The 23,667-nt window shown below is 49.3% G+C and overlaps 1 protein-coding gene and 1 long non-coding RNA gene across 2 annotated transcripts in view; one reads left to right on the forward strand and one right to left on the reverse strand.

Moving 5' to 3' along the window:
- Positions 1–14,285: 14,285 nt before the first annotated feature.
- On the reverse strand, positions 14,286–19,038 carry LOC127204165 (uncharacterized). The gene is made up of 3 exons (XR_007832453.1): positions 19,024–19,038; positions 17,774–17,996; positions 14,286–14,907 (listed from the first exon to the last, which is right to left on the reverse strand). It is a non-coding gene; the product is annotated as an uncharacterized LOC127204165 (long non-coding RNA).
- Positions 19,039–19,172: 134 nt separating this feature from the next.
- The window catches only part of Gata6 (GATA binding protein 6), a 33,664-nt gene continuing 29,169 nt past the window's right edge, over positions 19,173–23,667 (forward strand). Inside the window, exons 1-2 of the mRNA XM_051163087.1 lie at positions 19,173–19,295; positions 20,613–21,757. Coding sequence (XP_051019044.1) covers positions 20,650–21,757 — 1,108 coding nt within the window. The 5' untranslated portion in view covers positions 19,173–19,295; positions 20,613–20,649. The remainder of the gene's footprint in view (positions 19,296–20,612; positions 21,758–23,667) is intronic.

Genomic DNA, 23,667 nt, shown 5'->3' on the forward strand with positions numbered 1-23,667 from the left:
AGTTCAGTTTCCAGCACCCACATGGCCTCTCACAACTGTCTGATGCCGTTTTCTGGTATGTAGACAAAGTATCCATATGCATTAAATAAGTAAATAAATCTTAAAACAAAAACAAAACCAGACAAACTGATCAGAGTCAAATGGCCATGAAGCAGGTTCCCTGTGGAATGCACCGTGTCCCTGGTCTGGAGGCTTGGCCTCCATAGGCTTTTACTCCTCAGCCCTCTCTTCTTTTTTGAGACAGAGTTTCACCGTGCAGCCCTCATTGAGAGCTAGATGTGCAACCAGATGGCCTTGAATTCAGAGATCTGTCTGTCTGCCTTGGCCTAAGAGGGTGGGGATTAAAGGCTTATACTAGGGCATGCCCTGAAAAAGCACAGGCTTAACCAATGGCTCCACTAAGCCTTCTGAGTTGGCTTCAGTTGCTAATGGGGCAGGAGAATCCATAGCAGGCCTTTGGAAGTCTTCTTCAGGTGTGGTGGCACTGCTTTGATTATAGCCCTTGGGAGGCAGAGACAGGTGGCTCTCTGTGAGTTGAGGCTCCAGGCGGGCCAAGTGAGGCCTTATCTTAAAACATTAGCAAAACCAAAAGTTTTAGGCATAAACCTCACAGCAAGGGCTGAGGCAAATGACTGGGCACTTTGCATGAGCAAGGCTTTTAACTCAGTCCCTTGAACTGAACAGAAAATAGACTTTTATGTGCCCGGTGATCTGGAGACCTGCCATCCAGCTGCTCAGAGGCTGAGGCAGGAGGATTGCCAGCTGAAGGCCACTCTGAGCAATTTGATGAGACTGTCTGAAAAACTAAAGGAAAAGAAGAAAAAAAGGAAGCGTGAAAGGGTCTCGGAGCTCCACCCCTTGGAGCTAGAAGCTTGTCCATCTCTGTCACTGAGCTAGCTGCCTAACCCTAGATAATTCCCGTAGCTTCCCTGGGCCTCCTGTAGAGTTCATAAAAGCACGCAACTTGCTTAGTGGTGCAAGTAGGAAACAAAACCTTTTGGAACTGTAGCTGGTATGTGCCTAACTGAGAATATCCTTTGGCCTTAATCATGAGTCCACTCAGTCACCAGACGGTGAGTGGGTTCTGCACGTCAGCCAATGGGTAAAGCTGGTAGTTAACTAAAGATGACGCCCGATTATACTTGTGCATTCGATGTGTCTACAGATAGACAGGTGGAAATGGACCGAATCCCCAGACTTGGAGCTGGGACTTGAGCTCAGTTGGCAGAGTTCTCTCCTGGCACACAGGAAGCCCTGGGCTCCATCCCCAGCACCTCATAAACCAGGCATGGTGGTGCAAGCCAGATTCCAGCCCTGGGAAAGTAGAAGGAGGGGGATCAGGAACCCACCCACGGTCATTGTCAGCTACATAGTGAGTGTGCGACCAGCCTGAGCTACAGACTGGCTCAAAAAAAAAAAAAAAATATATATATATATATATATATATATATATATATATATATATATATATTACTTTTTAGTTATAAAAAGATCCTGCGAGCCGGGCATGGTGGTGCATGCCTTTAATCCCAGCACTCGGGAGGCAGAGGCAGGCAGATCGCTGTGAGTTCGAGGCCAGCCTGGTCTACAAAGTGAGTCTAGGATGGCCAAGGCTACACAGAGAAACCCTGTCTCGAAAAACCAAAATAAATAAATAAATAAATAAAAAGATCCTGATACTTTTCAAGTGCTAATCCAATACCAAAGTGGAAAAGTCTGCATCTGATTTCTCATAATAGGTCACAGTGAAAATGCAAGCTCACTCAATGCTTTTTCTTTTTTCTTTTTCTTTCTTTCTTCCTTCCTTCCTTTCTTTCTTTCTTTTTTTCTTTTGAGACAGGGTTTCTCTGTGTAGCCCTGGCTGTCCTGGACTAGATTTGTGGGCCAGGCTAGCCTCAAACTCACAGCGATCCACCTGCCTCTGCCTCCTTAGTGCTGGGATTAAAGGTGTGTGCCACTACACCTGGCTGCGAATTCAGGCCTTTATAGAAGGCAAATTCTCTGTCATTGATCTACATGCCCAGATCTTATTCTATATTTAATGTTTATTTTATTTTGGTTTTTCAGACAGTTTCTCTGTGTGTAGCCCTGGATGTCCTGGAATTCACTCTGTACACTAGGCTGGCTTCAAACTCAGAGATCTGCCTGTCTCTGTCTCCTGGCAGTTTTGAGTTTAAACTGTGCATTACATTTTCTTTATCTTGCGTGTGCATGTATAGACATGTTTGTATATGTGTACGTGTGCATGCGTATGGCTGTGAGTACCTGTGCCACAGCTCATGTGTGGAAATCAGAATACAACTTGTGGGAGTTTGTTTTCTCCTTCAACTATATAGTCCTGGAGATTTAACTCAGGTAGGAATACTTGGTGGCAGGTGCGTGATTAAAAAAAAGAAAAAAAAGTCACATCAAACTTGTTCAAGACAAACCAACTGAAAGAATAGAACCCAAGAGAAGGCACGAGAATCAGAGGTGCTGCAGTTCACACACTCAAGAGTCCCATAAAAATACTAAAGCAGGAAGCCACACTGTGAGCTCAGAGAACCGGGTGCAGACCTGTGCATGCCCTGTGTGTGCATGCTGCCCCAGCCTCTCTGAGCTCATACAAGCTTTGCTCATCTCTGCCTCCTCTTCTGAGGGGGTTCCCTGAGCTCTGATGGAGACAGCTCATTTAGGGCTGATCGTGTCAAGGTCTCACAGTCTGTGTGATGTTTAGCTGTGGATCTCTGCATTTGTTTCCGTCGCTAAGATGGCCAAGGAAGGCGCCCATCTGAACACAGCACAGTGCTAGTAGATCCATTTCATCACAAGGGTTTTTTTTTTGGGGGGGGGGCGGGTGAGGGGTGAGTTTTTGTTTCATTTGATTGTTTGTCTTTTACAGTAAGTACTATTTGATTTTACTCTAAGTCACTGGGCGATCTCTCCTCTGGTTCTTCACCTAAGCAGTGTCCAGTATGGATTTCATCTCCTAGAGTGGGCCTCAAGTCAAGTCACATATTACCTGGTTACTTTCATAAGCTTTGTGCCACCATTGACCTGGCATCTTCTGCAGCAGGATGACATTGTAATTTTGTTGTTGTTGTTTTTTTGAGACAGGGTTTCTCTGTGTAGCCCTAGCCATCCTGGACTCATGTTGTACACCAGACTGGCCTTGAACTCACAGAGATCCATCTGCCTCTGGGATTAAAGGCGTACGCCACCGCGCCTGGCTACTTTTCTCTTTAGGTAATGCACGGAACACCTTCCTGTATCAAATGCACTGTAACATAGGAGTGAAGGCTTTCTGTAGTCACCAGTTCATGTTCAGTGAGCTGTGTGGGTGTTGTCTTCAGCAATGTGTCCTTGCTGTCAGTTGATAGAGAGCAAACGTATTGTCTAGGCAACAGCCTGGGTTGTTGGGGATTCCCATGGGGCCCTTTTGGCCAACATCTGGAACAGTTGTAACCCCGTTTGGACAACAATTATAACTATTGTAACCCAGTACTGGATGCTTCATTTGGTGACAAGTGACAGCAAGTTAGGGCTGTTCTCTCCCACTATTTTGCAGTTTCATTTAGGTCACCTTTATATATGTCTGTATTTTAGGGGCTCTCTACTGCCTTAGGTTTCCATACGATCCCTCAAATGCCTCTTAACTTTAGCTGTCTTTCCTCACCATCCTTCCCTCAGCCTCCTTGCTCTTCCCAACTTGATCCTCCTGTTTTAGCTCCCCTCAAATCCATAATTATCTAATCTATTTTCCTCTTCTAACAAGATTTACTGAAAATTTCTACTTCAGTGCGTCTCAAGTTTCCCAATGATGGGAAAGTTTGGTTTGTTGCTACTTCATAACTGTCCCATTTTGCTACCATTCTGAATTGCTACCAATCTGATATGTGACCCCAAAGGCTTCATGGATTTGAGAAAAGCACTCAGTGAGCTGAGCTGTATCCCCAACCCTTTCTATCTACATATTTATTAGGGGACAGCTCCAGGCTTTTTTTTTTTTTTTTTTTTTTTTTTTGAACATAGTCTCATTATGTTGCCCTGGCTACCCTGGACTTCACTATGTAGAGCTTACACATAGATCTGCCTGCTTCTGTCTTCCTCCAGAGTGCTGGGATTAAAGGCATGTGCCATCACACCTGGATACGTATAATACATTTTATAGTGAAACAATTTGCTGATACGTCAAAGTCTCATAACCTCATTTCTTTTATTGGTTGGTTTATTGATTGGTTGATTAATCTCATATACATTAGGCTGGTCTCAAACTCAGTATGAGGTCAGAAATGCTCTTGAGCTGATCCTCTTGCCTGTATTCACAAATCCTCCTGAGGCCTCAAGCCCCATGGAGTGCATTGTCACACCCGCTCAGAGCCGCGTAGGGATTTTAAAATTGCTTTCTAGCACATTTGTTTATTTTGTTTGTGCACACATGCACTTGAGTGTACACTCTCTCTTACACCAAGATGTTCCTGTGGGGTTGGGGTTGATTCATGTTTCTGCTGTGCTGGTCCCCTGGGTGGAACTTGGGAGTGCTGGGATTAAAGGCGTGCACCACCAGTGGAACTCTGGCAGGTCTTGTTTGCCAACTTGACTGGGTCTGGAAATTACTAAAATAGAAGCCTCTGGGCGTTCTTTTAAAAGACTTTCTTGATCTTACAATTTGAAGCAGAAAGATTTATCCTACAAGTGGGTGTTATCTGCAGGACGTGCTGGCACAAGCCTTTAAATCCAGCACTCAGAGGCAGAGGCAGGCAGATCTCTGAATTAGAGGCCAGCCTAATGTAAGAGCAGTCCAGGATAGGCAGGGCTGTACAGAGAAACGCTCTCCTGAAAAAAGACAAAACAATAACAAAACAAAACAACAATCAAAAATAAATGAAAACAAACCAAAAAACCCCACCAAAAACAGGCCAGGAGTAAGGTGGGGGGTGAGATGGGGTGGGGCGTGGGGGGCGGAGAAAGCACGCCTTTAATTCCAGCATTTACGGATCTCTGAGTTCAAGGCCAGCCTGAACTAGTCTATAAAGGGAGTTCCAGGACAGTCAGGGCTACACACCAGAAACCCTGTCTCAGAGAAACAAAAACAACACCCCCACACACATACACACACAAAAGTGGGTGGTATCTTTTGGTTGCTTTGTTTCCTGATAGGCAAGTCTACTTCCTTTTTTTTTCTTTTTCTTTTCTTTTTTTCTTTTTTCTTTTCTTTTCTTTTTTTTTTCTTTTGAGGCAGGGTTTCTCTGTGTATTCCTGCCATCTTCTTCTTTTGCTGATACTAGAGCTGCCTTCTTTGGGCTTCCAGTGTACCAGCGGTTCTCCATGTTTGTGATGCCAGACTGGGAACGTGGAGACTTCCAGCGTTACAGACTGCTACGAGGTTCTCAGCTGCTCCAGCATGACACCGCCCTCGTTAGACTGCTCGGACCGTATCCAGTAAGTCAACCTAGTAAATCATATATACACATGTATATGATTTACTATATATACACATATATGATACGATATATACATATATATGATTTTCTATATACTTGCACACATATATATGATTTGATATATATGTGCATATATATGACATTATAATAATGCATACATATGCATCTGTCAGATCTGTTTCCTAGACAACAGTGACTAATACTTTCAGCTCGGTAGTAACCACCTTTACTTGCTGAACGGCCACAACCATCCATTGGTCGAGAAATTGTTGAGTTTGTTATGTTTGTCAAGGTTGACCTCAAATGCGTCTCTTGTCCACGCATTAGAATTGTAGGTGTGCATCGGCACACTCGGGCTGTTTACGGCCTTCTGTGACCCCCTGTTGGTCACAGCTTATCCTCTCAACGGTTTTGTCTCTGCATGCTTCTGGTCAACTTACCTCCGTCCAGACTCTGAGCTCTTGGCGTCCCCTTTCCCTCACTCCCATCTCCTCCATGTAGTCAAAGAGAAGGAGAAGCAGTGAGATCCAGGGATTTCATAAGGCCTCACAGCCAGAAAAAGACAGCAAGCTGTATCTCTGGGGTTTGAATCCGTGGCTCTAGGCTTTCATGCTGGTTGCTGTAGTTTTCTCACCTTCAGATGCTGGTTCACACAGGCTCTCTCCTTCTGCTCACCCAGCCAGTTCCACAGCTGCTCGGTGCATGCTGAACGCTTGACAGAGAAACCCTTTGCCATCTGAAGGCTGAGCCAGGCTGGTGTACGAGGAGGCAGAGGCAGGCAGAGCTCTGTGAGTCTGAGGAGCATGCTCTACAGAGAAAGTTCCAGGACAGTCAGGGCTACACAGAGAAACCATGTCTTGAAAAAACTTCACCAACAACAGCAGGGAGGGAAGGAAGGAAGGAAAGAAGGAAGAGATAGATTTGAAGACTGACAAGCTTGCTTTATCTCTGGACCACACTGTGGTTTTGGCTAGACTTTATCGAGGAACTGCTATGGGGGTAGGCTTTATAAATGATGTAACATTTACACTGTTTTTGTTAGGTAATTACATGCCTTTAATTTGTGGTCCCATAAACAGAGCAGTAGCCTGACTCAGGATGTGCCAGGCGACGTCATTTGATATCAGTCTATCTTTAGAACTTCTACAGAGGCCAGCTTTCTGGTCAGGAAGGAGCAACTTGGTAATACGCAAATCAAATCTGCTGACTAGAGAGATTTTGTTTTAATTTTCTTTCTTTTTTTTTTCTTGGTTTTTTGAGACAGGGTTTCTCTGTGTAGTTTTGGCTATCCTGAACTCACTTTGTAGACCAGGCTGGCCTCGAACTCACAGTGATCCACCTGCCTCTGCCTCCCCAGTGCTGGGATTAAAGGCGTGCACCACCACGCCCGGCTTTAATTTTCTTTTTTAAAAAAGATTTGTTTATTCTTTTTTTTTTTTTTTTTTTTTTAGTTTTTTGATACAGGGTTTCTCTGTGTAGCCTTGGCTGTTGTGGACTCACTTTGTAGACCAGACTGGCCTCGAACTCACAGCGATCCAACTGCCTCTGCCTCCCGAGTGCTGGGATTAAAGGCATGCGCCACCACACCAGGTGATTTGTTCATTCTCATTTAATGTAAATTGTATGTCTAATGTCTATGCTGTATGTACCACATACATCAAATGCCCACAGAGGTCAGAAGAGGATATCAGATCCCCTGGGACTGGAGTTAGATGGTTGTGAATCATCATATGGGTGCTGGGAACCGAACCTGTGTCTTCTTTACAGGAACAACCAGTGCTCACTTTCTTTTTTTCTCTCTTTCTTCTTCTTTTTTTTTTTTTTTTTTTCTGAGAGGGTTTCTGTGTAGCCTTGGTTGTTCTAGACTCATTTTATAGACCAGGCTGGCCTCAAACTCACAATGGTCCTCCTGCCTCTGCTGAGATTAAAGGTGTCTGCCACCACACCCAGCTTTCTTTCTTTCTTTTATCTTTTTTTCCACTTTGGTTTTTATTTTTGTTGTTGAGACAGGGCCTTACTATATAGCCCTGGCTGTCCTGTGTGTGTGTGTGTGTGTGTGTGTGTGTGTGTGTGTGTGTGTGTACTCACAAAAGATCCCCCTGCCTCTGTCTCCCGAGTGCTGGGCTTAACTTAATGGTATTCACCACCCACCATGTCCTGCCTTGGTTTTATTTTTTATTATTATTCTTTTTTTTTTTTTTTTTTTTGGTTTTTGATTTTCTTTGTTTCTTTCTTTCTTTTTGTTTTTTTGAGACAGGGTTTCTCTGTTTAGCCTTAGCCATCCTGGACTCACTTTGTAGACCAGGCTGGCCTTGAACTCACAGTGATCCACCTGCCTTTGCCTCCCAAGTGCTGGGATTAAAGACATGCACTACCATGCCTGCCTTATATTATTGTTTTTTTGAGACACGGTTTCTCTGTGTAATAGCCCTGGCTGTCCTAGAACTCTTTGTAGACCAGGCTGGCCTTGAACTCACAGAGATCGGCCTGCCTCTTCTGGGATTAAAGGCATGTGCCACCACACCTGACTGTTTAATACTTTTTAAAGACAGGCCCCAAGCAGCCACACCTGGCCTCTAACAGGTTATGTGTGGACCTTCCTTCACCTCCTAAGTGCTGGGGTTTACAGACTGCCAGCATCAGCCCCAGACAAAAGGTGCCTTCTAAACAAAGTAGCTAATAATGACACTGACTGTTATGATTCATAATTAGACCATGATAGACACAAGACACCAGATATTGTGTTATATGAGGTTTATTAAATGAGCATGGGGCTCGGAGAGGGAAAGGGGGAAGGGATCCCCGAGAGAGACAGAGACAGGAAAAGCAAGAAGAGAAAGAGGTTAGAGAGGGGGCCACATGCATGGTTTATCCTTTGATATGGCCCTGGACAGGGCCACACCCCCATGGCTGGTAAGCAATGATGTCATAGGTAGGTGGACTGAAGCAGATCCTAACACTGACTTTAATAGTTATAGTACAGTTGTCCCTTAGATGTTGTCTAGCTTTAGGCCATGAGTTAGTTAGAGGGACAGATTATCCCTTTTAAAATTCATAGTCCTGCTGGGCGGTGGTGAGGCACGCCTTTAATCCTAGCACCTAGGAGACAGAGGCAGGCTCATCTCTGAGAGTTCAAGGCCAGCCTGGTTTACAGAGTGAGTTTCAGGACAGCCACAGCTACACAGAGAAACCCTGTCTTTAAAATCAGAGAAGCCAGGTCGGGCTGTGGTGGCGCACGTCTTTAATCCTAGCATTTGGGAGGCAGAGGCAGGTGGATTGCTGTGAGTTCAAGGCCAACCTGGTCTACAAAGCAAGTCCAGGACAGTCAAGGCTACACAGAGACCCTGTTTAAAAAAAAAAAAAAAAAATCAAAGAAGCCAAAATCAAAATAAATAACTAGAAAAAGGTCCATAGTCTTGGAATGCCACTTCCCCATTCTCTTTTGAGAAAAGGTCTCACTGCATAATCGTAGTTGGCCACAGGCTGGCCACAGACTTGCAGGGGGTCTTCTGCTCCTGCCTCTTGAATCTTGGGGTAACTGGCATTCCTACCTGCATGGTTTGATTATTTGTTCATCTAAGACTTGTTTTTGCCTGGACTCAGAAGCACAAGTGCTCACAAGGATTGTGCTTGCACTCTTTTTTTTGTTTTATTTTTGTTTTTGTTTTTCGAGATAGGGTTTCTCTGTGTAGCCTTGGCCATCCTGGACTCAATCTGTAGACCAGGCTGGCCTCGAACTCACAGCGATCTGCCTGCCTCTGCCTCCCGAGTGCTGGGATTAAAGGCACGCGCCACCACGCCCGGCTGTGCTTGCACTCTTCCCTTTCGTTCTCTCAACTGGAAGTTTGTCATCTGGAAGTTTGTCATATCCTGCAGCCTCCCTCTTGTCTCCGAACTTTGCTTCTTCAGCGCGGTTGTTTCAGGATGCGTGGAATCACTGAATGGCTGCTTTGCTCCTTGGGCGTCTCACCTTCTTTGTCTGAAGGCTTTCACTTTGGCCGGCATCATCTTCTTCAGAGAGATTGGACAGCTTTCAGGATCTGTGAGCTCTTTGGGCCACAGCACTACCTGTCAGTCCAGGTGTCGCCTCTCCTTTTCTGTAGTCACCAAGGTGAGGGCACTAGCCTTTTCAGTTGCGTCACTACTACCTGAATGAAGTAACCTCAATCAAATTTATTTGTTTATTTTTCAATGCAAGGTATTAAGCTAAGGGCCTGGGGCACAGTAAGCATGTGTTCTATCACTGGCCTACACCTCCACCCTAGAAAATTCTGATAATTTAAGATAAATGAAATCATTAATTTGAGCAATAAATAAATAAGTGCTTAGTACTTACAAGGCCCTGACAGTACCCACACTAAGAATAAAAGCTTTCCATCCTTGGTGACCACTTGTAGTCTACGTTCCTCAGTTTTGCTCACTTATATTTATGGGCAGAAAAAAAAAAACCAAACCAGTATTTAGAAAGCAGCTTCCATTGGAAGACATTTCAGTGATCTGGAACCTTGAGTTCAAGCTAACTGTTTGGCCTTTGGACGTGAATCATTCCTTTTGTTTAACCCACTAGTGTGGTATTTAGATTAACGTCTAAACCTGTGTTGAACCTGACAGAACCAAAGAGCCAGGCCAGATATACACATGCTGTCTCCGTGGCTGCTAAAAGGCAGCGTGCAGCAAGAAGGACCCCGGTCATTAGTCTGTGATGAATGTTTGCGCGAAGCAATATTTTTTACCATTTTATGGATGGAGCAACTGAGGCACCTAGAGGTTAAGTGTCTCCACCTTGATTCCACTGCTATTTAGTAGATTCAGGACTCTGGCTCTCAGGACATCTGCCTGGGATTTTTGCATCTCCTCTTAACTAGTTCTGCGTGTGGCAAGCTCAGGTCCTTTACCCTACCCAAAGGCTTTTGACAATCTGTCTCAGGAAAGGAGAAACCGAGGCTTGCTGGGATAGCAGAGGTGCCTGGGGAACAGGAGCATCGGAGCCCTCTCCTGGATTAGCTGCTGCTCCTGAGCCCTCTCCCGGATTAGCTGCTGCTCCTGACCCCTGCAGGCTTCCGTCCATGAGGATTCAATCAACCTCAGCTGCCGGCTGGGGTGGAGGGCAGGAGGACTGTCAATCCTGGGAAGCTGCAAGCACTCAGGGTCTTGAACTTTATCAGGTTTGAATGTGTGATTGTGAGAGTAAAGAGCTGAAAAATGACAGCACTCAGTAAATCAAACAGAGAAAAGATCAAGACTGTCAAAGACCAGAGGAAAACAGTCTCTGGGCCCAATAGGGGCCAAAAAAGCATGCAGGGAGGCAGAGAAAGACTTGCAGTGTCTTGTGGAAGATGCAGCTCTTTCACAGTCTTTATCTAGATAATAGTATTCTTTGTTGAGGTCTGGATCTTGTTTTAGGATACACAGTGGAAGGAGAAGGAAGGGAAGGGCCAGAAGGAAAAATAAGACTGAAGATATTCAGAATTGCCTGCGTTTGATAACATGGTCCTGTGGTGTGCGTGGCTCAGACAGAGCACTTGCTCAGTGTGTGTGCATGAGGCCCTGGCTTCCAACTCCAGGACCAAGTAAAGAAAAATGAAAAGGACTTGGGGAAGGGGGAGGGGGGGAGAACCCCAAAATAACAACAACAACAACAACAACAACAAAAAAAACCCTACAACACTAAATTGAAAAGGGAACCACTTGAGTGAAGTAAGTGTAAGGTTGGTGGCATGCAGGTCAATTTAAATAGAAACACCTAATAGCTAGCGCCAATTCCCGGGTTGCTCTCCTTAATGGCTGTGTGCTAATTTCCTTCCAGCTATCTCCAGAGAGGAGTTGGCAGGGAGGGCTGCTGTGGGGGACTGGGATTCTTTTTTTGAGCAGCCTCAAGATTGCTATCTTGGTCCCTGCAGAAGATGGAGTCTGCTGCTTGCATTTGCAAGGGGGAAGGAGAAGGAATGTTCCCTCTTCAAAGGCACCAAAAGCCAGCAGAGGACCTATGTTTGTCTCACCCCTCACCCTCTCCCCTACCATAATGCAATAAATAAAGTCCTGGTGCTGGTACACAGAGGGCTCAAAGCAGCCCCCCCCCCCCCAGTCAAATAGGAGTGCTTTCCTGGGAATTCATTTGGTAGGTGGCTGGGTCACATGGGAAGTTGATATTTGGTGCAGAATGTGTGAGGATGTCAGTAAGACGTCATAGAGCTTACCAGCATTACTACCAAGACTTTTAGTCTTTGCAGTGACCCCATAAGTTATTCCCTCCCTCCCTCCCTCACTCCCCCCTTCTCTTTCTCTTCTTCTCTTCTTTCTTTTTCCTTCCTTCCCTTCCTTCTAGTCTTTCTTTAAAATTTTCATTACACTTATATGTGTATGTGCCCACACATGCACGCATGGCACAGCACATGAGTGGAGGTCAGAGAAAAACTTGTGGGAGTTGAGTATCTATCTATTGTGTGTCTCAGTGAAGCTCAGGCCATTGGTTTGTCCTGTCAGGAAGTCCTTGAGCCATCACCCCCACCCCCACATCTGTTTTTGGAGACAAGGTCTCACTGTGTAGTCCTGGCTGGTCTGAGAATCATAGTCCTGCCCCACTCTGAGCACAGCGACTATAGGCATAGTCAGCACACCCCACTTTGGTTTTTAGGGTGTTTTACAGAAGAGGGAACTGGAATAGAGAAGCTGGGCGACTTAACCTCATCACACAGAAAATAGATAGTGGTATTAGGAGGTAGCACAGTGACCCCAAGTCCTGGGCTGGCCCAGTGTCTCTTTTTTTTTTTCTTTTTAAAAAAGATATTTATTTATTTATTTTATGTATATGAGTGCTCTATCTGCATGTACACCTGCATGACAGAAGAAGGCATCAGATCACATTAGAGCCACCATGTGGTTGCTGGGAATTGAACTCAGGACCTCTGGAAGAGCAAGACAGTGCTCTTACCCACTAAGCAATCTCTCTAGCCCCACAACATGACTTTCTTACTTTGTGAAAATTGAAGTTATAATGACTTACCCAGTTTTTGGAAGAGAAAAACGATCAAATAATATTCTTACCGCATGGGTTAAACTGTACATAGTAGCTTTCTTTTTTTATTAATTTATTCATATTACATCTTGATTGTTAGCCCTTCCCTTGTTTCCTCCTATTCCTCCCTCCCTCCCACTTCCCCCCTTCTCCCCTCCCCTATGTCTGGTCAGAGGAGAGGACATCCTATTGAGACTTTAGGTGAGAGTAGCATGGAAGAAATAGTAGGATCCACAGGGTCCTGGAAACCTACAAGAAGAACTTTATGACAGGCGGATCTGGGTCCTGGGGTCCTCCTCAAACTAAGGCACCAGCCAAGGAGAATATAGGCAGTAAATAAACTTCGAACCCCTACCCAGACCTAGCTGATGAACAGGATATTCTCCACCATTGAGAGGAGAGTGAGATCTGACTCTCACAGTAACTCTGGTGCCCCTTTTCTGACCACGTCCCCTAGATGGGGAGGCCTGGCGGTACTCAGAGGAAGGATAGCAAGTTACCAAGAAGAGACTCGATACTCCAGTGTCTCTCTCACAAAGTGTCACAGTGGATGAACTAGAAGAAGGAACGCTCACCTTTCCAACCCCATGTTGCAGCCTGGAGGATAAGTGCTATCTAGGCGCCCTCTCAGAGCAAGCCAAAACTTCCCCCAGGTCCTTCCACAAAGCTGCCTGTGAGGTGCCAACCTTCTAGACTTGGACTGTAAACACTTGCAAGCTTGGAGCTGCCTCTTCTGTTTCCTCTCCCCGCAGTGCATACTCAGGACACGTCTGTTGGCGAGTGGCAGGAAGCTGGAGGGCTGCACAGTGGTAGACAAACCCTTTGGTCCTAATTCTTTGCATATTTGCAACATAGCTGAATGGAGAGGTCATATTTCTGAGTAGGAGCTTTTTCTTGGTGACTCCCTTCTCATGGATCAAGGATGGCATTTATAACTTAGCAAAGCTAATTTTCTCTTTCCTCTCCCCCTTCTTTATCAATCCCTGCCATAAAAAAGAAAGAAGGAAGGAAGGAAAGAAAGAAAGAAAGAAAGAGGGAAAAGCTACTTAACAGGAGGAAGGACTCTGAGCTGACACGGGTCTGGGCAGTGGGGTCTAGACCCCAGAACTCACACTGCCAGCGCTCTTGTCACCCTGGAAGTTGCTGAGGCATGCTAGGAGACCTCAGATCTAGCTCACCCCATGGGGCTGGAAATATCGGTCTTACTTTCTTAGGAACAGACGTTCCCTTTTCTTTTCAAGGCATCCTTTTCTCCTTCCGAGGCTGGGTTAGAGGGCAAGGCTACAGAAAGAGGGTGTTTGGGAAATCAACTATTTGTAAGGGATAGGAAAAAGGGGGTGTCTGTAAGTTCGCACCCCAGCGTGAGGTGAGAGACAGAAGAACTGGGAATGCCTTTTGGAATGAGCACAGCACGCGGCAGGGAGTGGACTGGAGAAGTAGAAGTCCTACCCTCTGGGCAGCACCGGCTGGGCTCTCAGCCGGTGGTGCCCCAGCCTCTGACTGTTCAGCCTTTACTCGTTTCAAAGCACCAGAAAAGATCAAATCATTATCTGACCATCCCAACTGCTCCTCCTACCCCCACCAGGACTCTCAGAGTCCAGAGTCTGGGAAGTGGGTTTGCCTGGCTTCGCCCTTTGAGAGGGAAGTGATGGCTTTGGCTAGCCATGCCAGCTGTAATTAATGATTCCAAATACTGTATTTGACCAAACCAACCTTTGAGAGTCTACACCCTTCCTGGGTTCAATCTCAGGGCGCAGGCCTATCGTCACTTCTGCCAGGGGTTCAGAAGTTCTCTCCATGACCCCCAAGAGATATGGGTGTCTCTGCTCCCAAATGAACCATTGGAAAGGTGGATAGGCATGGCTTAGTTTTGTCTTTATTAGTATTAGAGAATTAAACAAAACAAAACACGGTAGGACAAGGCTACAAACAATTGAAATTCCAATACTCTCACTGGTCTGAGGCTTGAGGATCATGAGTTCAAGGCCGGTCTGCCATACATAATAGAAGGCTTTGTCTAAAAGGGGGGAGCGGGAGGGAGTAAATTTAAATGGTATTTTTGGGTTTCATTGACCTTGGTTCTGCAAGCTTGGCAGGACTGTTTTGGGTCCCCTGGCTCCTGGGTTAGGATTAGGGTGAGTCCCAATGCCTGGGCATCCGCAGGCCAGGGGACCTGAGACAATGCCTCAATTGCAGCTACAGATCCCAACGGACCTTTGAGGTCGCAATCTCAGGGTGTTGGGAGGCAAGCAGGCTGAGGAGGGAGGCCGGCGCCGGCGTGGAATTTCTTTATCGGGATTCGAGAGCCGCCAGCTTCTCCGCTTCTTTAAGCGATCCCAGAGAGACACCTTTCGATCTTTTGTCAGACATCTCGGCCCTTAATAGCTAAATTTATTTGGTTTAAAGCGGCGATGGGAGACGTGGGGAGGGAAGATCTTTCGTCGGTCATTGGGTGGCCCAGATAACAAGCTTTAAGAGAGAGAGGAAAGAAGAAAGTAAAAAGGTTAATGGCTGAGGGTGGGCCGCAGGCGCCCAGCGTGGGGCTTTTACGGCAACCCTCCCCGGCCGCCCCCTTATCGCCGCCGCGACTTACCGCCGCGTAAGAAGTACATTAAGTCACGTAAACAGCGCGCAGAGAGGGAGGCCACCTCAGTGACCTTTCGGGCAGCTGCGAGCCCACCTCTGCGCTGAGCTGGAGGCGGCCCGCCGAGGTCACCCGGGGCTGCGCTCGCGCGGGGCCGCGGGGCCGCGGGGCCAGGTCGGGTCTCGCGCGTTGATGGGTTTCCCATCGCCCCGCACCAACACCAACCCTGAGGCCCGAGGCCAAGCGGAGGAGAAGGGACAGTGCAACTCGCGGCGACCTTCGCTCTTCCGCCGTCACATGATCGCGCCTGGAGCGATTTTGTTTGTTTGTTTATAGGAAAATAAGAATAAAACGGAGGAGGGGAAGGGGAAAAGAAAAAGAGGAAGCATCGGGAAGGGGGAGGAGGTGGGAAAGGAAAGGCAGACAAGTCGTTAGGAGTAGCCAGGCTGAGTCGGGGAATACACAGTCCATACCCATCTACTGGACTGGGACACTGGGGAAAATGAGGAGTCATCGTTGGATGAAATAGTCCATAGCACAGTAAGAAATGTGATATAATCGCCAAGGGAATCGAACCCACATCCTTGAACATTAAGTAATTTACCGGTGAGTTATATAGCTCCAGCCTAATATTTTAAATCTAAAGTTCAAGCCATGTTTAAGACAGAAATTGCATGTGTGTGTGCCCCCTCTACACTTTCTAAGTCGGTGTTGGAGCAGACAGAAGCTTCAGGAAGTGACAGGTAATGAGCTTGAGTTTGCAAGGCCAAAGGTGTACAGCTACACGTATTCAGGCCCAGGTCTGTGGTGTCCCCGGAAGCCGCGCGACACGAGGTCCCCGGCCCCAGCTCAATTGGCTGCTAGATTTGAAAGGCAATGGTGGTGTGGCCCGGCCCAAATAAATGAGTCTATGAGGTCAGGCCGCGCCCCAGAGCCAGCCCTCTTTTGGGCATAAGGTTCGGGTCTAAATAGTTCTGAGCGAAACGATTTCGTTCAAGATTAGCAAAGCCGGGGAGGGAAAACGAGAGGGCGCAAGAAAAAAAGGGGGGGGAGGGAGGAGGAGGAGGAGAAGAGAGAGAGAGAGAGAGAGAGAGAGAGAGAGAGAGAGAGAGAGAGAGAGGAGAGAAACAAAAGAGGAACACTTCTAGGAGCTTTCGAGAGCATAATGGGTTCCCCCTAGTTTGGGGTGTTTCCCTTCTCTCCGCACCCTTATTCTGCTCTGCTGGCCTTCCGTTCCCTAGGAGCGTCCAGCCAGAAGCCAGTGGGGGAGGGCTTTGAAATGTGCCTTTGCCTCAAGGGTGTTGTCGCCTGAGTCCGAGAGCCGGAAAAAAGCAAACTGGAGTCTGTAGGCAGCATAGGTTTTTGTCTTAGTCAACTGGACAGGTTAAACAGTTTTATTTTCACATTAACTGACATGAAGAAATATTTCTCTAACCTATTCCTCCTTCAAAAGCCAGTTTTCTTTTTTCTTTTTCTTCCTTTTTTTTCTTTTGGTCTGTGTGTGTGTGTGTGTGTGTGAATTTTGTGGCCCTGAAAGAAAAAAAAGATCTATCTTCCTCCTTTGGTTGGCACTACTAAAATGACTTGAATTTGGAGGCTAAACTTATGGGTCACTTCCCGAGCTCCTAGAGACCCAACGTTGTCAAATCTGTCAATGTGGGTCGAGTCCCTCACTTCTGTTCTAGCGGCGCCAGGGCCAGTGTGTTCTCCAGGCTCGGCTGCTTAGCTGCGGGAAAGCAGATCAGTGGGGGTTTGCTATTGTCCCAGGAAATTTACGCAAGATAACACTCCCTTACCCTAACTTTAAAAAAAGCCAACAACAACAGAAATAACAGCTACAAGACAGGAACCGATCTTGCCCCAGAACTCCCATCTCCCTCAGCCCTGAAGGCCGTTCACAGCTAGGACGCCAAATTTAGTTAGCTAAGTCATTTATTATTTTTAGCAAATATGAACTGTAAAAATTGCTTTTTAAGAGCAAACTGGAGACATTATTTCGGAACAACTGGACTCAAAAGAAAAACTATGTCCGGAACTTTAATGAATTGCTTACAAATGAACTTCGAAGAGCCAAGTCAGCTTAAAAATTTTGTTGGGATTTACCGAACAACGCAAAGCGCAAGCCCGCTGAAAACTTGGTGGGAATTGGGCCGGCCCGTGCCAATTTCTTGGGCTGGTAGTAACTTTCGATCGAACTCGGGTTAAAATTTAAAGCCTGGAGTCCTGCTGCTGCTGCTAGCGGGAGTTTTCCACCTTCAGCCTTACAGAAAGGCAGCCACTCTAAAGCCACAGCAACTGGGGCTAAAGCCACAGCGACTGGGGGAGGCAAGAAGGAACGTTGTAAAAGTGACGCAGTTAGACAAGAACGGTTTATAGACCGTCTCGGTAGCAGGCTTAAAAATTCAGAAGTGTTTGGCTGCAATTTACAATGAGGAATGAAAACGAGAGAATTCTCGCTAACTTCCTGGATTCGGAGCCCCCTCCCCCTCCCCCTCATGTCCTTTCCCGTCTCCTGCGGCGCACAGGTATAGTTCAAGGAAACATCCCCTTCGCAACAAGGTCTCAAATGCTCTCGAAATCGTAGTTTACAGTGCACCTATGTATTTATGTTCAACTCTGTTTGGACCCCTCTCCTTTCTCCAACTGGAAATGCAACAAAAATAAATATCAAACGAAACTAAAACAACAACAACAAAACCAGAGCTCAAATGATTTCAGGAAGATCTAGAAAAAGCATTTACTATGATTTACCTGGAAGGTGTATGTAAAAATCCATCACCATAAGAATGTTCCTTCTGTTCAATTCCCTTTCCGCAGCCTGCCAGTGTCTAGCTTGTCGGAAGAAATCCTTTTTGTGAGCCCAAAGGAACAAGGCGTATATCACTGCTGCTGCTTGGGACAAGCAGTGTGCGACTCGCTGCTGACAGATCCGCACTGATAACCCCGCCAACGTTCATTTCCAGTCCTTGGCCCTCTAAGGACGGTATCAGTTTGTACACAGTTGTGATAACCATTTGGAGGGAGCGACTCTAAGGGGGTGTGTGTGAAAGATTGGGGGTGGAGAAACGGTATTTCTTTCTGGGTTCAGGGAAGGTACCCCGCTCCTTCTCAAGGCCTTATCTTCGACTTAACAGAAGTCCAGGGAAAGCTCAGAGGGATCGCAACAACCAACTAGCGTCCCTGGACGACTCTGCAGTGCTTTTCATTCATGACGGGTCCCTAGTCCCTCATAGAGTCAACCTTTCCGTACACCACGACCCCAAAGGTTAGCTGGGGAATGTCGTTCTGAGCTCTACAAACCTCCCAGGAATTCAGTATATATTTTAAGAGCATGGGCGAGGTAGGGAGTATGCACTAGGGCACCTTTCCCAGGTCATAGCCTGCATCCCAAAAGGCCCCAACGACCTGAGCATCCCGAAGCTGGGTCGGGAAAGTTTAAGGTCAGTCACAAGCAACTGTATGGGAGTAAAGTGCGCTGTGGGGAGGGAGATTAATTTGAAAAGAGAAGCTAGGAAGGCCAGTTGGGCTCCCCGCCCCCCGCCCCCTGCAGCCGCTGACTTTGGGGGCGCGCTGACCTAGGAGGTGGCGCGCCCCTCCCTTTGCGGCGGCAGACAGTGCGGGGCAATGAACGTCCAGCTTCTCCTGTGCCAAGTTTCCCTCCCCCTTCTGCCTCGTGTGTGTGTGTGTGTGTGTGTGTGTGTGTGTGTGTGTGTGTGTGTGTGTGTGTAACTGGGGAGCCAAAGATGTGTTCCACTGCTGGGTTAATATGGGTCGTTGGCTAAGTCAAGCCTGCTGCTGTCCCCTCCTCTCCCCTAGTAGTGTCCTCTAGCTAGGCGCCCCCTGGGTGGACTCACCCTCACTCTGGGGACTGGGATAGCTGCTCAGCCCACGCCCGCAGGCTGCCTAGCGCTTATTGTCTGCTAGGGCTGAGCACTCTCTTCCCCCTCCCTCCCCACCCGCTTTCTTTCTCCTCCCCCTCGATCCCTCCCTCCTCTCTTCACCTCCGCACCCAGCAGCTTGTGGAGAGCAGTTCCGACCCACAGCCTGGCACCCTTCGGCGAGCGCTGTTTGTTTAGGGCTCGGTGAGTCCAATCAGGAGCGCAGGCTGCAGTTTTCCGGCAGAGCAGTAAGAGGCGCCTCCTCTCTCCTTTTTATTCACTAGCGGCGACTCGCAGACCCCGGACACTCGCTCTCCAGCCCGCGCCCTCAGCCTCACTCCGCGCCCGGAGCACCCTCCGTCGCGGCCGCTCTTCACGCAAGTCGCTCGCCAGAGGTTCGGCTGCTTCCTCCTTTGTTCGTCCCCCTCCTCCCCTAACCTTACCAGTCGCCCGCCTTTGGGCCTCCAGCTCTCCGGACTTTCCCGGGTTGTGATCGGCTCCGAGGGCGTCCCCCCTCCTTCTCTCCAGGAGGATTGCAGGGACTCCCTGGTTCCCCGGATACTGCGGACCAGGCCCCCCCGCCCCCCAGTGCTTATCTGCCCGCAGCCTTATCTCCGAGTTATCTCAGCGTCAAGGGGCAGGAGCCCGTAGTCCTGTGGGCAGAGAAACTTCTTTCTGGCCATCTTGCCCGGGTCTGTGTGTGGGCATTAATTTTAGTGTGGTTATCTCCGATGAGCTGAAGCGATTTGGAAAACCAGCCCGGTGGAGGCCTGCCTGACTCCCCACCCCCTTCCAAGTCTCCCTGTCATTCTTCCTGCTCTCCCCTTTGGGGTGGCCTCGGCTTTAGGGCGGTCTCACCCCCTCCCCTTCTGTGTTTCCCCCTCCTTTCTCTGCGCTCTGCTCCACCCTACTATGTCCAATTCCGGAATGATCTGGCCTTTTCCCCGCTGGGGTTGACCATGGGGTGGCCCGGGGGTGGCCCGGCCGGGGTGAGCGCGCGCGCTGGTGGCTGTAAGGCTGTCTGTGTTTAAGGTGTGCGGTCGGCCTGGACGTGGTTGGGCGTGAGGCTTTGCCGAGTGGGCTTCCGGCACTATTTCCCAGGCCCCTATGCCTGCCCTGGCATCCCACTTTCTTTGGGTTGGGTGACTTTTTCTGGAGCTCGCATTGGATCTGGCCAGCGAGGTCCGGGAAGCTCGGAGAAACGGCGCTGGTTTCGTTTTCGAGGGCAGGTTGCCTTTGCTAGCTGTTTTCACGCGCGGAACTCTCCCATTGAGACATCGCAAAAGAGGGGCATCCACTGGGAGGGCAGGAAGAGACAGTATTGACACCCATTAAGTTCTTTCGTGTCATCGGGCCCAGAGCTATCCACTCTGGGACAGAAGGGAAACCTTGGCCAGCTTCGTGGTCACTTCTGGGATCTGGCGCGCCTTGCGGAGGAAGGATGCTGTGGAGGGGTGGGATGGGAGGGCGCTGGGAAACGCGTCCAGGGAGCCAGAGGAGGGCACCGGTGTCGTCGAGGACTTTGTGTCTACTGTATAGACTCCAATTCTCGTTTCCTAAACCCTCAAGCACGGAGCAGAAGCAGGATCTTTAAGGAATTCCCTAAGCTGGGATAGAGAGGGTGAGGGAGTGAAGCATGTTTGTAGACAGCGTACGCTTCTGGTAAACTCACTTTATCGGTCTTTCTGTCTTGTTCCTCAATCCCACACTAGGAATCAAAAGTCAGGTTGGAGCAGTGCCGGACAGTGGATGGCCTTGACTGACAGCGGCTGGTGCCTGCCGAAGCGTTTCGGGGCCGCTGCTGCGGACGCCGGCGACTCCGGGGCCTTTCCAGCGCGGGAGCCCCCCTCGCCGCCTTCCCCCATCTCTTCCTCGTCCTCCTCCTGCTCCCGGGGAGGGGATCGCGGTCCCTGCGGCGCCAGCAACTGCAGGACGCCGCAGCTCGACACCGAGGCCGTGGCGGGACCTCCGGGCCGCTCGCTGTTGCTCAGCCCCTACGCCTCGCATCCCTTCGCGGCTGCCCACGGACCTTCGGCGCCCGGGGTCGCTGGCCCCGGGAGCGCCTTGTCGAGTTGGGAGGACCTGTTGCTCTTCACTGACCTAGACCAGGCCGCCACCGCCAGCAAGCTGCTGTGGTCCAGCCGGGGCGCCAAGCTGAGCCCCTTCGCGGCCGAGCAGCCTGAGGAAATGTACCAGACCCTCGCAGCCCTGTCCAGCCAAGGGCCTGCCGCTTACGACGGCGCGCCCGGCGGCTTCGTGCACGCGGCGGCCGCGGCAGCCGCGGCGGCCAGCTCCCCAGTCTACGTCCCCACCACGCGCGTGGGTTCAATGCTGCCCGGCCTGCCTTACCTACAGGGGGCGGGCAGCGGGCCCAGCAACCACGCGGGAAGCGCGGGCGCTCACCCGGGCTGGCCCCAGGCCTCCGCGGACAGCCCCCCGTATGGCGGGGGTGGCGCAGCCGGCGGCGGGGCGGCGGGACCAGGGGGTGCAGGCTCGGCTGCGGTCCACGCCTCGGCGCGCTTCCCCTACTCGCCTAGTCCTCCTATGGCCAACGGCGCCTCACGAGACCCCGGGGGCTACGTGGCTGCGGGCAGCGCGGGCGCCGGCAGCGTGAGTGGCGGCGGCGGCAGCCTGGCGGCCATGGGCGGCCGGGAACACCAGTACAGCTCTCTGTCCGCGGCGCGGCCTCTGAACGGGACCTATCATCACCATCATCACCACCACCCGACTTACTCGCCCTACATGGGTGCGCCGCTGACGCCCGCCTGGCCAGCGGGACCCTTCGAAACGCCGGTGATTCACAGCTTACAGAGCCGAGCCGGAGCCCCACTCCCGGTGCCGCGAGGCCCCAGCGCAGGTATAGAGTCGCAGTGTGGGCATGCGGGCAGGGGACGCTAAGGCGCAAACGGGTGTGGATGCCCCTTAACCTCAGCAAAGATTTCTTTTTATGTCAGTGGCAGTCTACTCTGAGGCTAGCTGTGATGCCGCGTGGGGATTATTCTTGTCCAGAAAAGACAGTGAAGCCGGGTGTGGTGTGGCGCGTGCCTTTAGTCTCAGCGCTTAGGAGGCAGAGGCAGGTGGATAGCTGTGAGTTCGAGGCCAGCCTGGTCTACAAATGCAGTCCAGGACAGTCAGGGCTACACAGAGAAACCCTGTTTCTGGAAAAAAAAAAAAAAAAAAAAGAAAGAGAGTGACCTAAGGGTCTTGGGGAGGGGATGTGCATGTGCACGGGCTGGAGTGGGGAGGGCGGGGCGCTCCCTGAGTAGTTAAGGATCATGCAATTGAGAAAACCTTTATTTTAATGGAGAGATATGTGGGTCCAGAGCTTTGCGTGTATTCTGGTTTGGGTTGAGTTGTGAGTGGAATTCCAAAATTGGATGCATTTGGAATATCGGGCGCTTGATCAGATAGACACGTGGACATATTCAGCCTCAACTGGCTCAGTCAGCTAAGGTGAGGAGCTTTGTCCCCATGGGGAGCGTTTAAATAGGACAGGCAAAGCCTTAAGGTCTAGGCATCTACTTGGCACTCCTATCCCCCCGCCCCCAAGCAATAGGGGCAGAGAAAGATGAGGAGAAACGTAGATTGGTCATTTGTGACTTTGTCCCTAGGGTTAGCTGGTGGACAGGCCTCCGGCTTGGCATCTGCATGGTGGGATTCTGGGATGCAGCTCCCACTTGGCCAGGCCAGGGGACCTTCAGAGTTGAGCCAACCAAGTTACACCCTCATACACTCCCGCGCCAGGGACTATTTAAGTATGAAGTGGGAAAACAAAATCAATGGAAATGGCGCTGCGGTTAGCAGGGGAAGAGGTATGATCCTGGCTTTGTGTCTTTCCTCGGCCAAGCTGTTGTAACCCCTGGGTTCATCCATGGGGCTCTCTTCCTTGGGGTTTCACCCCTTTGATAAATGTTCCTATGAGGAAAATTGTAGTCTTAGGAGGAATGGAGGCACACTAATTCAAAATGTCCATCTGTCCCGTGAAACTTTGTGCTTCATTCTGGGAGCCCTTCCTCCCTTCTGTGTAGTGACTGTCCTTTCAGGGCCCCTGTTTGGTTTGTATTCAGAAAACCAACCTAGTGGCTTAAAGTGAACCTGCTTTGAACAGCTCCTCACTAGTAACACTGGGAGAGGTCAAGAGACTTGGTAAGGGAAGTCTGTTTTCACAGCCGCTCTCAGACACCCCCCACTCCTTTTTTTTCTTGTTCACATTGACAGTCAAACTGGAAGAGGTTTGTGAAGGACCCTGTTAAAATGTCCTGATAGTTTGGGGCTGGAGTAGGAGGCTGTCACCCTTCCTACCACATAAAGATGGTGCTGGGCTCCCAAGGTAGAGACTGAGAGACTACAGATCTTCAAAGGATGACCAAGGGGCGGTGGCTGGGATGTGAAGCCTCTGTCAGGAGGTGAGTAGGGATTCCCAAAGCCTGCGTTCCGGCAGGCAGGCAGGGTGCCCACTGTCTGAGCCTACCACACCCGCTCTGGCTCTGCCTGTTTCTGGACACGCAAGCACACCTTAGCCTCCTCTAAAGCCCCTTTCTGTAGGTTTGAGCCAATGACCATTGCATCTGACTGAGAGATAGTTTGTACAGAGGAGGCAGAATTCTGTCTTTAGGTGTTGACAGTAATGGGTTCTTGTGAGAAATGCACTTAAGGCACCAAAGAAGATTCCTTTGGCTCTGAACTTACTTAGCCTATATTTTCCTTGATTTTTTTTTTTTTTTCTTCTCCAGTCTCTGGGCATTGCAAAGTTGGGAAAACCTTCTG

Source organism: Acomys russatus, chromosome 20, assembly GCF_903995435.1.
Source record: "Acomys russatus chromosome 20, mAcoRus1.1, whole genome shotgun sequence".
Classification (NCBI taxonomy): domain Eukaryota; kingdom Metazoa; phylum Chordata; class Mammalia; order Rodentia; family Muridae; genus Acomys; species Acomys russatus.